Raw genomic sequence first — 14,924 nt, 5'->3', positions numbered from 1 at the left:
TTGCAGTGAGCCGAGATCGCGCCACTGCACTCCAGCCTGGGTGAGAGCGAGACTCCGTCTCAAAAAAAAAAAAAAAAAAAGAATTACAAATCAGAAGATTAGGCTGACACTGCTCTACAATTTAAGGGAAAACAATGAATATAAAAGCAAAAAAGTCACATAAATCCACAAAATGACCCAGGACTTAGATTTTTTTTTAATCCTTAAATTGCCTCCTATGCAGCTTTCTTTCTGACATCTTTATACATCCCTAATCTTCTCTCATTATTAAGATCCCTTTCCTAATGCTGTTAAGAAGACAATCCTGCTTTCTACATTTCTGCGAAGATGCTATTTCTGAATCTTGAAATGCTTCGAGATTACAAGTACATAAACACTTCATCTTAAAAACACTCAGCGTGCATTTTTAACATGGGACTTAGAAAATAAACCAACTGTGATAAATCAGTTCCATCATTTCTGTCCTGTCCATTTGGCTTTCTGAGTTTTTCATGTGACATGTAAGTCATCCTCCTAGGTTTTTCACTATGAAGAACATTGTACTTAAAGACTTTATGACCTTTATGCCACTTGGCACTGTATTTAAATGTGAATATTCTATGAGAAGATTCTACTGAAAACTGACGTTGGTATCCTCCATCTGGTAGGCATTTGCTATGGTTTGAATATGGTGTGTCCCCAGAAAATCTTGTTGAAGCTTGGTCCCCAGCGTAGAGGTGTAGGGAGGTGGTGCCTTTAAGAGGTGATGAGGTCATTAAAATGGATTAATCTCCTTCTGACAGGAATGGATGAGTTCTGGAGGGAATGGGTTAGTTTGGTGATATGGGGTTGCTAGAAAGCGAGTTCCCTCCTGTGTTTGGTCCTTTTCCGCGTGCCTGCTTCCCCTTCCACTTCCCTGCCATTTGTGACGCAGCTCGAGGCCTCACCAAAAGCTGAGCAGATGCCAGTGCCATGTTTCCTAGACCTCCCAGCCTCCAGAATCAGGAGCCAAATAAACTTTTTAAAAAATGTTTCCCTATCTCAGGTATTCTGTTTTACCAACACGAAATGGACTAAGCATTACATAAATACTTACTGTTTGGTTTAAGCTTGCCTAAGTATATATGCATTCATAAGAACACTGACAACGTTTTTTAAATAAACTAATTAGTTAAGGGAATATAAAATACCTCCAAAGATAGAGGAGCATAACACAAGTCTGAGGTAACACTACAGCTTTCTATATAAGGTTGAAGCAATTGACATACCATTTAAGGTGTTTCACTGATGAGAGCATAAGCCTGCCTTGGTCAGCAACATTCACTAACACCAGGGAAGGCATCAGAGGAGGTGTTCTTCCTGTGTTAGGGCATCGGCAGCTCTGTGGTTACTCTTCTAAAAAGGGTTGTTTTTTAAAGCATTGGAATCCAGAGGTGTAGGTTGAGCATTGCTTGCCAGTTTTTCTTTGTGCACAAGTAGTTGACCACTCCATCCCCTCTTCTAAGAAATAATGGTGGCACACAGGGCATTGAACTTATTAACACGAAAATCTTACCCGCTTACCACTTGAGTTAGCATACTCTGCTACTACATCTAGTCTGTACACTTTTTTTTTTTTTTTTTTTGAGACAGAGTCTCGCTCTGTGGCCCAGGCTGGAGTGCAGTGGCAGGATCTCGGCTCACTGCAACCTCCACCTCCCGGGTTCAAGCGATTATCCTGCCTTAGCCCCCTGAGTAGCTGGGATTACAAGTGTGCACCACCATGCCCGGCTAGTTTTTGTGTTTTTAGTACAGACAGGGTTTCGCCATGTTGACCAGGCTGGTCTCAAACTCCTGGCCTTCAGTGATCCGCCCGCCTCAGCCTCCCAAAGTGCTGAGATTACAGGCATGAGCCACCACACCCAGCCAATCTGCACACATTTAAAGAATATTTTCTACATCAGTCTTGAGAACAAACATCAGCCTCAGGGAAAAGTGCTTAGCAGATGAGCTTCTAACAGGGTTTATCTGCTTTTTCATTTTTAAAATCTATTTTGTCAGGTAATCTTACCAAAAAAGGCGGCCTCCCATGAAACTTAGTCCAAGCCCCATTGCTTTCATCCATCTGGCCAGACTTCAGAAATGTCCAGCTTGTCCTGAAGAACAAGGAGACTCCTCCCAACACGCTCAACGTTTTGAATTGGTCTTTGTCATTTTGTGTTTCACTACAATCCATACCACTCTGCTCCTGAGGACCTAAACTTGTTGGGGCATGGACTTTGTTCTTTGCCTTGGCACTTTCTTCCCGTCTTTAAACCTCATGTACACATGAAGCTTCAAATGCCTAATTGTACTCAAACCTTATAAAGACTTGTTTAAAAAGAAGGAACCTGCTTTATTATAAAATGTGAAACTACTTCTTCCCATAGATGATGCTGAGATGCGTAATTGTTCTCAGCACAGCTTGAACAATCAGTCCATCAAGAGCTGTGTTTTCTGTTGCCCTGTTATCCTTAGATTTGCCCCCTGGGCACAGTACATGGAGAAAGCTCCATGGAGGCTGAATGTGGAGATGATTTTGCCTAAAGTTGTCACTTACTTACCTGCCAAAAAACCATCAAGCCCCAGATGTGTCAGTAACCTTACAAAGACTCTTTCATTTTTCTGAGGAACCAGTTGTAGTTTGTCACTTTTTGAAAGAGACTTTCATGTTAAGTGTTTAGGCAAAATTTTTTGGTGGGGAAGGGGCGGGGACGGGGGCAGGTGGAACAAAACCCCGGAGGAGAAGGGGAGAGAAGCACTGCCCAGAAGCTGGGCTTTCCCCGTGGCTTCCTATTTGCTCGGCCTTGGTTTTTGTGAGTCCTTGCACAAACAGACTAAATACCTGGATTATGCCCTCATCTGGACTCAAATACACATACATTACATACCCTTTTCTCCCTAATCAGCCTGACACATTCCTTTGTTGGTAAATGGTTCCAAAACAAACACTGTCAGGGCACCTAATTAGCAGTTTTGTGGGCTGCGCTTGGCAGTCTTGTTACATCCTGTTCAACAATAGAGAACAACAGCCTTGGCTAGGCCGGGCTTCAGGGAGGGAGCAGCTTCCCCCAATGTATATGCCATTTTTTAATGATATTTCCTTTCTGTGGCTTTTCTTGGGAAGCAGCCACTCAGTGAGTATTGCAGTGAGGTGTAGGATCCTAGAAGCAGCTAAAGGAAACTTGTGCTCCTCTGTAGAGTACCTTTTTGGAGGAGCTGTTTGTTTCTAATCGTTCTTTTCTTTCTCTGGTATTGAAGAGGAACATTTTGAGGAACTTTGTCAGTGGTTCTCTAATACCAATGGTGGAGGACCAGACTCTCGCTTGTGTTTTAGAATTATAAGCTAACAGAGATAGAAGGGACTGTGGGGACCCTTTAGACATTTTGGGGGTGGGAAACTTGAAGCCCAGACAGCTCACATGTCTTGTGCATGGCAGAGGCAGGGTGATGACTCCCCAGATGGAATTTGACCCTTCTTCAGCTCTGACTGCCCACTCTTTAATGTGTTTATTGTGTCAATGACAGTTTTCTTTAATGAAAACTCTTCAGCACAATGCTAATTTTTCTGGATTTTAAACTTTGGTCAAAGAGTAACTTGGTAAATAACATTTCACCTTGGCCTGGTGGCTTCTGCATTCATATGTCGAAATGTTTCAGAGTGTCTGCTAACATTGCTGAGACTTTTGTGAAAACCTCAGGGCTGACCTGACCCTTTATGCCATTAAGCCACTTGATAAATATGGTGCATTTATAAACACAATCCTAGCTGCTGAAGCCACCATTGTGTTTTGAGGCCATTTGGTCACTTGAATAGATGGCTGTCACCTAGACACATTTCTTACCAAGCTTCTAGTTAGGTATCTGGTTAATATTGTGTTGATCATCTTAGCTTTAAGCATTTCAGTCAGCTTAATTTTTTGCTGTTTAAAGGGGAAATGTTCATCGTTTAACTCATTTTAACTTTCTAACTATAAAATTAATTGATATTATAGAAAATTTGAAAAGTACAGAAAATTAAAGAAAATATTCTCCATTTCTCTATTTTTTCTACACATAGGTATTTTTAAAGTTGGAATCATATTGAATATATAATTTTATATCCAGCATTTTTTATCATATTGTATCAGAACCAGAAAAATAGTCACATTTAATCTATAAATTTGTATTAATGGGTACTTTTAAAGAAAAAAAAAAAATTTTTTTTTTTTTTTGAGACAGGATCTGGCTCTGTCATCCAGGCTGGAGTACAGTGGCACCATCTTGGCTTGCTGCAACCTCTGCCTCCCAGGCTCAGACGATCCTCTCACCTCAGCCTGCCAAGTAGCTGTGACTACAGATGCTCTCCACCACGCCCAGATAATTTTTGTATTTTTTTGTAGAGATGGGGTTTCACCATGTTGCCCAGGCTAGAGGAAAAAAATTTTAATTGGCTCTAAAATCATTAAGATCCATCGAATAAACACAGGCAGGCCAGTCCATAAAAAGATCATTGGGCCAGGTGCAGTGGCTCACGCCTGTAATCCCAGCACTTTGGGAGGCCAAGCCTGGTGGATCATGAGGTCAGGAGTTTGCCTAAAGTTGTCACTTACTTACCTGCCTAAAAACCATCAAGCCCCAGATGTGTCAGTAACCTTACAAAGACTCTTTCATTTTTCTGAGGAACCAGTTGTAGTTTGTCACTTTTTGAAAGAGACTTTCATGTTAAGTGTTTAGGCAAAATTTTTTGGTGGGGAAGGGGCGGGGACGGGGGCAGGTGGAACAAAACTCCGGAGGAGAAGGGGAGAGAAGCACTGCCCAGAAGCTGGGCTTTCCCCGTGGCTTCCTATTTGCTCGGCCTTGGTTTTTGTGAGTCCTTGCACAAACAGACTAAATACCTGGATTATGACCTCATCTGGACTCAAATACACATACATTACATACCCAATATGATGAAACCCCATCTCTACTAAAAATACAAAAATTAGCCGGGTGTGGTGGCGGGTGCCTGTACTCCCAGCTACTTGGGAGGCTGAGGCAGAGAACTGCTTAAACCTAGGAGGCAGAGGTTGCAGTGAGCCGAGATCGCACCACTGCACTCCAGCCTGGGTGACAGAGCAAGACCCCATCTCAAAAACAGAAAACAAAAAGATCACTGGACTAGGAACAAAGAAGTCTTGATGTCGTTCCTAGCCACTAACTTGTGTGATCTTTGACAAGCCACCACTCCGCTGGACCTTCATACCAGGCATATGGCACTGTTTTAAGCTTTTATTGACAAAAGGAGTAAGATCTTTGCTTCCGCTCCATTGCTCAGCATTTTGTATTTGTGTTTGATAGTTTGTCATGATGTTTTCAGTAAAGTTGGCTGATTTTTATTCTGTTTACCCAAAGGGATTTAGATACAAATCTAAACTGCAGTTCAGTCCACCGTTTTGAAATAATGTAAGGAAATAGACTTTTTATATTTTGCTCACTGCTCCATCTAAGACAACACTTAGTAACTGCTCAATAAATAATTCATGAATGAATAGAGAGTTTGCTTTATTCTGTAATTTTAACTATAATCTGTAGTTATTAACATATTTTCTTTTAAATGGCTTTTAAAGTGATTTCAGGAAATTCATTATTTAAGTAGGCATTACCGAGATATGTGACTTTATTGAGTGATGGCTAACTTTCTTAGCATATGTTAGAGACAGATGTGTTTTACTGGGTCAATGGAGACTTTAATGTCAGGAGAGAGATGATGTAAAAAATGTGAGCTTTGCTAAGCTACTCAGATAATTTCATTTTCAAAACATCTTTTAGGTTGGTTTTTAGCATGTGCTTTTTCTTCCCCATGGGACTGTAAATAAGTAACCTGAACACACAATAGGGCAGAGAAGGAGTATTTACCTTTCCAAACAAAATGTGTTGACTTTTCAGACTGAGCAGTATGTTCTGAAATGAACTGTTCTATGCTTTAGAATTACAAAGGGTACAATAGTATCTTGGTTTTGTCAATACATGTTTGTTATTTTTAAGACTTCTTTCATACAACTAATTATAGGAGTACAGATAGTAATACCTCATTAAATTTGTCTTTAAAAAAATCTTTTTTAAGTATCTAATGTATATTATCACACTTTTACTAAGCCCCTGCAGGATTCTGAATATTTAAAACACTTAACAATGCTACCTCAGGAAACATCTTCACAACTATCTACAGCTACCATTAATAATTATCTTTTCAGCTCCTGATGCTTTCAGAGCACTTAAAATAGAGAGAAAGGTGCAGCCCATGTTAACCCTCTGTATAAAATTATACCAGAGCCAGAACCTTTGTAAAGCCAGGGGGAGCTTAGCAATAGTCTGCCCATGTCTCCCACCTCCTTGAAGGCCGGAATCCCCCTCCAAACCACACCTGGAGCTACTGGAAGATTCAGGCTGCTGAATCCCAGAGCAGTACCCTTTCCGCCCTACCCTGTTGTCACAGCAGTAGCCCTGAAATCTGGGGAACCCACAAACCAACCTGCGGGGTAAAGGACTCTGCCACTTACCTTTAACTAGTCTCACTTGTGGTGGTTGATGTGTAGTTGGGATCATCACCACCACATTTAATGGGAAGAATTTTGTAGCCTTTTGATGAGAAAACAAGGGAAGATAGCATTAAAAAGTAATTCATATGAAAAATAAATGTGTGAATTGTTATTTTATAAAACCAGTAGCATAATAGAGTACACAAATAATGAACCTGGTTCAAAGACTGCCTTGGAAATATTGGAAGCCACTAACTTGAACTGATTTAACTTAGACTGAAAGATCTAGTTTGGCTCTGAGAGTTGGAAGGTTGAAGTATCTTAAGACCATTCTTTGAGAATGGAGTTAAGTCCTACTATTTTTTTCTTTTTTCTTTTTTTTTTTTTTTGAGACAGGGTTTTACTCTGTTGCCCAGGCTTGAGTGCAATGGCACTATCAGGGCTCACTGCAGCCTTCACCTCCCAGGCTTAGGTGACCCTCTAGCCTCAACCTCCCAGGTAACTGGGACTACAGATGCACACCACCATGCTTGGTTAATTTATCTGTGGAGACAAGATCTCAATATGTTGCTCAGACTGGTCTCCAACTCCTGGGCTCAAGCAATCCTCCTGCCCTGGCCTCCCAAATTGCTGGGATTACAGGCATGAGCCACCACTCCCACCCCGAATTCCACGTTTTTTTCTAGAAAGCGAATCTTTGATGGTGGAGAGAAAGGAAATTTAAATGAAAAGACTGGGGGAAAAGCAATTTATATCAATGATTGGAAAGAAAATCTTCAAACTCTAGATTGCAAAGAGACAAGCAAATTTCCCTTGGTAGCAGAAGACACAGGAGTCAGAGAGGGAGTGCAGCGTGGAATGAGCTCAGAGGCCTGAGGTAACAACCTCTTGGGCGGAGCGTGGTTTTCCTGCAGTGCTTGAAATAAGCACCAGCTCAGGGGCTTAGGGACAGAAATGATGTGAATGTCAAAGCAGCAAGCAAAATGACTTTTCCCTTCCTCTGGCTTCCCTGAAAGCACATTTAAGATATACTGTTTTAAAGTGAGAGATCTAGTTAGGGGGACTTTAATACTTCCAAAGTACCTACAAGCAGTACTCAAGTCTCCTTCTCCCAGGCTAACCCCCCCATTAGTTTGTTACCTCACTTTTTCTCAGAGAGGGGTCTGGGGAGGTGGCTCAGGCAGGCTGCTACCCAAAGACAATGAAAAGGAAAAGCCCCTGGTGCGGTGGCTCAACACTTTGGGAGGCCAAAGGAGGCCAACACTTTGGGAGGCTGAGACAGGCAGATCACTTGAGACTAGGAGTTTGAGACCTGCCTGGGCAACATGGCGAGACCCCATCTCTCCAAAAAATACAAAAATGAGCCAGCTATGGTGGTGTGCACCTGTAGCTTCTGCTACACTGGTAGCTGAGGTGGGAGGGAGGATCACTTGAGCCCAGGAGGCGGAGGTTGCAGTGAGCCGTGATCACACCACTGCACTCCAGCCTGGGTGATGGAATGAGACCCTGTCTCAATAAAACAGAAAAAGCTTAGTTCTTACTTAGCACAGCTTGATGTTTCAGCCTAAGTTAGAAGCTCACATTGGCCTCCCAATGTGACTGTTGCTCCCTTTGAGAGATTCCTTTGCTGAAATACTACTATTTAGCCTTCTATATCATATTTCTCTCTTATGAGTATGTGTGATGTTGAAAAAAATAAGGTTTTCAGTGACTTCTTACATATCAGCTTATGGCTTGTGTACGCAGCAGAACTATTCTTATTATTGTGACTATCGGTTCCATCCAACATTTACCAATACACAGAATGGAAACAAAAGTTCCAACGAATGTTCTCACTGAATGAAAGGGACTGCTAAAACATGCTTTGCTGTTCGGGCCTTCCCTCCTTCTTCCCTCCTTCAATATTAATATATATCAGGAGGAAAGCATTATTGCAGTATATTTCCAAGGTAATACATGTTTGGTTAATGTAAAGTAGAGTAATTTTAATTATTAAAAGTTTATACATTATTAAACAATTGAACCATGTTTGCTAATTTTATAAACATGTAAACAATCAGTCTAATTAGTTTAACCCACCAAACTTGTACAATGCCTTTATCCTTATATAAAAATGAAAAGCATCTGAGATGTTCAGAACGTCCAATATCTAAAGCCAGGATTAGTTCTTAACTACCTGAGATTTTTATTATACAGATGCATCTCATTTTAAATAAACCTTATAAATAAAACTGTAATATAAAGATCAGGGCAGTAAACTTCCCTAGTATATTTAATAGAGAATTATATAGAATTTGACTTCTCAAAGTTTTATATACATGAAGGGAGACTGTTTCTATCAGATATAAAAATGTATTGTAAAACAATGTAGGCCGGGCGCGGTGGCTCAAGCCTGTAATCCCAGCACTTTGGGAGGCCGAGGCGGGCGGATCACGAGGTCAGGAGATCGAGACCATCCTGGCTAACACAGTGAAACCCCATCTCTACTAAAAATACAAAAAATTAGCCGGACGTGTTGGCGGGCGCCTGTAGTCCCAGCTACTCGGGAGGCTGAGGCAGGAGAATGGCATGAACCCGGGAGGCAGAGCTTGCAGTGAGCCGAGATCGGGCCATTGCACTCCCGCCTGGGAGACAGAGCAAGACTCCGTCTCAAAAAAAAAAAAAAAAAAAAAAAAGAGTCAAAAAATTCAGAAAGTATGGAAATAGACCCAAGTAATATGGGAATTTAATACATGATAAAGGTGGCATAGCAAATTGGTGGAACAAAAAAAGTATTATTCCATATTAGGAATTGGGAACTAATTAGCCATTTGGAAAAAGAAAAATAATGCTGCCCATACTCCTTACATCAAGATAAATTCTAGGTGGATCAAATATTTTAATGTAAAAATAAATAAAACCCACAGAGTACTAGAAATGTACTAGAAAGAAATGGTGGTGAATATATATATATATATATATATATATATATTTTTTTTTTTTTTTTTTTTTTTTTTTTTTTTTTGAGATGGAGTCTCGCTCTGTCACCCAGGCTGGAGTGCAATGGCGTGATCTCAGCCTCCCGGATTGAAGCGATTCTCGTGCCTCAGCGTCCCAAATAGCTGGGATCACAAGTGCACGTCACCAAGCCCAGCTAATTTTTGTATTTTTAGTAGAGATGGGGTTTCACATGTTGGTCAGGCTGGTCTCGAACTCCTGACCTCGTGATCTGCCCACCTCGGCCTCCCAAAGGGCTGGGATTACAGGCATGAGCCACCGTGCCCAGCCTATTATTTTTATAATATTAAAGTGTGAAAGGACTTTCTAAGCCATGGAAGCAAAATGCTTTTAAATACATAAAGAGTTGTCTGGGCGTCTGTAATCCCAGCACTTTGGGAAGCCAAAGCAGGTGGATCACTTGAGGTCAGGAGTTTGAGACCTGCCTGGCCAACATGGTGAAACCCTGTCTTTACTAAAAATATAAAAATTAGCCAGGCATGGTGGCACACACCTGTAATCCCAGGTACCTGAGAGGCTAAGGCATGAGAATCACTTGAACCCAGGAGGCGGAGGTGGCAGTGAGCCGACATCACACTACTGCATTCCAGCCTGGGTGACAGAGACTGTGTCTCAAAAAAAAAAAAAAAAAAAAAAAAAACATAAAAAGTGTTAAATGCTTAAAATTCTATAGGTAAAGATAAACATAAACAGGAAGCTTGGAGAAATAATTTCAACACATGACGAAGTATTGATTTCCTTAATATGAAAGATATATTTAAAAATTAGTAAAATATCAGTAGAAAATGGGCAGAGGACATGAACCAATTTACTGAAAGAATATGCAAATGGCCAAAAACTACATGAACAACTCCATATTACAATTAAAGCAAAATTAGATTTTAACCTATTAGTTATGAGAAAATATTAATAGATATGAAATGTAAAGCCCTATATAAAAACACTAGTTGGCTGGGCATGGTGGCTTACACCTGTTATCACAACACATGGGAAGGCCAAGGCAGGAGATCCATTGAGGCCAGGAATTTGAGACCAGCCGGGGCAACATAGCAGAAACTTGTCTCTGCAAAAACAGTGTTTTTTTTCAATTAGCCAGTCGTGGTGGCACACACTTGTAGTCCTAGCTATTAATACTTGGGAGGCTGAGGTGGGAGGATCCCTTGAGTCCAGCAGTTCGAGGCCGCAGTGAACTATGATCACACTTGGACTCCAGCCTGGGCAACAGAGCAAGACCCTGTCTCTAAAACAAAAAACAAAACCCACATTAGTTAATATCACCTCCTATTTTCATTTTGCAAAGTCCATATTTTTGTTTTAAATATATTATATGAAAAATAAGAGCCCTGCTGTCCTTAGCAATGATTGACTTAGAAGTGTAGTTCTCAAACTTTTGTGTTCATCAGAATTCCCAGGAGGACTTGTTAAAACACAGATTGCTGGGCCCCAGCCCAGAGTTTATGATTCACTAAGTCTAGAGGGAGACCCAATAATTAGCCTTTATTTTATTTATTTATTTATTTAGAGACAGAGTCTCACTCTGTTGCCCAGGCTGAAATGCAGTGGCACCATCACGGCTCATTGCAGCCTCAACCTCCCAGTCTCAAGCAATCTTCCTACCTCAGCCTCCCCAGTAGCTGGGACCACAGGTGTGTACTACCATACCCAGCTAAATTTTTTCTATTTTTGTAGAGATGGGATCTCCCTGTGTTGCCCAGGTCCTGAACTCCTGGGCAGGATCATTCTGCCTCAGCCTCTCAAAAGTGCTGGAATTACAGGTGTGAGGCACTGTGCTGGCCACTAATTAGCCTTTCTAACAAATTCTCTAGTGATGCTGGCTTGGCTGCATCGCATTTGGTCCAGGGACCACACTTTCAGCACCACCAGCCTAGAATAAATTGAGTATTAGAAAATTATGGTTACCATCTTTGAAGAGCATTGTCTTAGAGAGACAAATAGGAGAATAATCTAAAGTAATGGCAAAACACTTTAGGTCTTTTATTTAAAGGCTTTCTCCTAAATTTACATCAATAACCAGTAACTTATTCCTAAGCAACTAATCACGCTGCTCATAAAGTTTGATAGGGCTTATCTTCTAGACTTTTTGCATTTTCGTCTTTTTTTTTTTTTTTTTCTTTTTCGGGAGAACGGGGTCTCGCTGTATTGCCCAGGCAGGTCTTGAACTCCTGGGCTCAAGCTATCCTCCCGCCTCTTGCCTCCCTGAGAGCTGGGATTACAGGCATTAGCCACCACGCCTGGCCAACTTTTTGCATTTTCTGATATACATTAGGTTTATGTACATTAATGTGCATTTTCTAATGTACATTAGGTTTATGTACATTAATGTGCATTTTCTAATGTACATTAGATTCATGTACATTAATGTGCATTTTCTAATGTACCCATGCTTGACCTTTTTTTCATTTTGGTTGTACTTAGTGTCTTAGTCCTGTGAGGAACTGAAATGTCATGTGTTAAATACAAGTGAGTCCCATTCAGAGTCTTAGGTGCGTATCTTCCTGTTACGTTATTAGTTCTTTTTGAAAGGCTTACTTCAAAAACTTGGCAGGTAAATGTTTCAGTTTTACATTAAGAAGGTAGACTGGTAAATCATGAGAAGTTCATATATAAACCAAGATCATTTGTTTGAATCTGCATTCGCCTAATAATCTCATATTCACTCCCTTCATCTTAGATGTAGCAAGATAATTCTAAACACCCCTTTGGCTCTTAGGCATTTTAAACGACTTTAGGAATTTCTACAGAAAACCATTTATCTTGTTTATATTTCTCTATGGCTACAATTATAATACAGTCTAGCTTTTTCCCAGAAATGGTAGAAATGTTTAAATCCTCCATCAGTTCCTTTACTTTGTCCAATATTAAACAGATTTTCCTAAATACCAAAATGGGTATTTGTTTCTCGAGAATTATATTAATTACCAGATGAACCTTAAAATAAAAACTTAGAAGCATCAGAAATATCCATTTTCCCTATCCCAAGAAAACTATTTCATCAAGGTCAAATCTATTATAATTTTATACACATACTTAGAATATAACTGAGAAGTTCAGTCACCATCCACCAGTTAGCAAGAAGCACTGATTAAGCATTTGCACAAAAGATGGCAGTGAGTTAATGTCCCCAGTAGGGTAGCAAAATTAACAAATGAATTAATTAACCCTTATTTACATTCTATTTTAAAGCCAAGATTTAAGTAAAGCTTTTGTCAAAGGTATTTAGCTGAACTTGGTTTACAAACTAAAAGTGCAAATGCTTTGTGGGCTGCCGTCAGGGAAAACCTCTCCTTAATTAACTATGGGGCTTAAAGTGCAGATAAAAAGATCATTGCAGGACATACCAATTGTTCTTCCCAGATTTGGGTCTTAGCAGGTATCTGGGCATGTGTTGAGTAACTTAAAGGACCAAGTTGCTAGTAATAGAAAAGGGGCCACATTCACATGAGAACACTGGAATCAAGTAGGCTTACTAGCTCTGGAATCAGATAAACCTCCAGTTATTATATTACATTATATCTATTACTTTCTTACTGACTGACTTAATAAAAATGGGAGAACTGGAGGCCAGGCGTGGTGGCTCACGCCTGTAATCCCAGCACCCATTGGGAGGCCGAGGCGGGCGGATCACCTGATGTTGGGAGGTTGAGACCAGCCTGACCAACATGGAGAAACCCCATCCTTACTAAAAATACAAAAAATTAGCCAGGCGTGGTGGTGGGTGCCTGTAATCCCAGCTACCCGGGAGGCTGAGGCATGAGAATCACTTGAACCCAGGAGGCAGAGGTTGCAGTGAGCCGAGATCACGCCACTGCACTTCCAGCCTGGGCAATAAGAGTGAAACTCTGCCTCAAAAAAAAAAAAAAAAAAAAAAAAGTGGGGGAGAACTCAGGCACAGTGGCTCATGCCTGTAATGCCAGCACTTTGGGAGGCTGAGGTGGGCGGATCACAAGGTCAGAAGTTTGAGACCAGTCTGACCAACATGGTGAAACTTCGTCTCTACTAAAAATACAAAAATTAGCTGGGTGTGGTGGCACGCGCCTGTAATCCCAGCTACTCAGGAGGCTAAGGCAGGAGAATCGATTGAACCCGGGATGTGGAGGTTGCAGTGAGCTAAGATCGCATCACTGCCCTCCAGCCTGAGCGACAGAGCGAGACTTAATCTCAAAAAAAAAAAAAAAAAAAAAAAAAGGAAAAACTGGCCGGGCGCCGTGGCTCACACCTGTAATCCCAGCACTTTGGGAGGCCAAGGTGGGCAGATCACGAGGTCAGGAGAACAAGACTAGCCTGACTCCATCTCAAAAAAAAAAAAATGGGAGAACTTTTGTAATTTTATTTTATTTTATTTTATTTTATTGAGATGAAGTCTCACTCTGTCGCCCAGGCTGGAGTGCAGTGGTGCAATCTTGGCTCACTGCCACCTCTGCCTCCCAGATTCAAGCGATTCTCCTGCCTCAGGCTCCGAAGTAGGTGGGACTACAGGCATGAGCCACCACGCCAGCTAATTTTTGTATTTTTAGTAGAAACGGGGTTTCACCGTGTTGGCCAGGCTGGTCTCGAACTCCTGACCTTAGGCAATCTGCCCGCTTCAGCCTCCCAAAGTGCTGGAATTATGGCTTAATTTAGCCTGGCACAGCTAAATTAATCCTATTAATCATATTTAATTCATTTTACCTTAGAATGTCTAGTATCCTGTGTATGTCTATAAGTACATGCATAGCATATAGGCCCACATGGAAGCATAAACTATACATTATATTGGCTGATTTCCTATTCAAGCAAATTACAAATTGTTTGCTTATGTTTACTTACACAATAACAAAAGAAAACACCAACCCAAAACATTTAAATAACCAGGATCCAGTAACTACCCTCCTTAGCTAAGAGATTTAAGTAATCTTGGTTTTTTGGAAAAACCAATAATAGCTAGTGGCTGTATGAGGTGCCTTGCATAGTAGCCATACGCAAAACCACACTCACATGCCTGATAACGTGCACTTATTTCTGAGCCCCACCCCATTCGTTGTGGGCTCTGCAGAGTGGAAACCAGCCAAGGCTCTGCCCTGCTCTGCAGGCCTGTCCTTTTGCTTGTCAGAGATCCAACCAAACTGAAGCCTGAATTTCAATCCAAGTGAAATATCTGAGGCCATTGCCTGAGCCAAAAATAAAAATACAGCAGGAGAAGAACCCAACGTGAACACAGCAGAAGCATTTCAGTGACCTCAACTCGGGGCAGGGGCCTTTAGCAGTTTCCTGTGACCTCCCTGTGTGCAGCTAGAATCTGGAAGGGTGCAGACAAAGCCATTGGGCCTGTCTCTAATTGGTCTCACATCATCAGCATTCCAGAACAGGAAACTGTCTGCAGCCAGGAATTCTTGCTTCTTTGCCATAATATTTGAGAAGCAAACCTTTTCC

At 41.2% G+C, this 14,924-nt stretch overlaps 1 protein-coding gene across 3 annotated transcripts in view; it reads left to right on the top strand.

Annotated features, from left to right (window-relative positions):
- The window catches only part of PLEKHM3 (pleckstrin homology domain containing M3), a 223,753-nt gene that overhangs the window by 193,373 nt on the left and 15,456 nt on the right, over positions 1-14,924 (top strand). The window contains exon 8 of one of the 3 annotated variants that reach the window (XM_055290391.2): positions 4,219-4,742. The exons of the other annotated variants lie outside the window; for them this stretch is intronic. Coding sequence (XP_055146366.1) covers positions 4,219-4,324 — 106 coding nt within the window. The 3' untranslated portion in view covers positions 4,325-4,742. Of the gene's footprint in view, positions 1-4,218; positions 4,743-14,924 lie in introns of those variants that run through there. 3 annotated transcript variants of the gene reach the window in all.

The sequence above is a fragment of the Symphalangus syndactylus genome, chromosome 8, assembly GCF_028878055.3.
Source record: "Symphalangus syndactylus isolate Jambi chromosome 8, NHGRI_mSymSyn1-v2.1_pri, whole genome shotgun sequence".
Taxonomy (NCBI): Eukaryota; Metazoa; Chordata; class Mammalia; order Primates; family Hylobatidae; genus Symphalangus; species Symphalangus syndactylus.
This window is presented reverse-complemented; position numbering and strand designations above follow the sequence as displayed.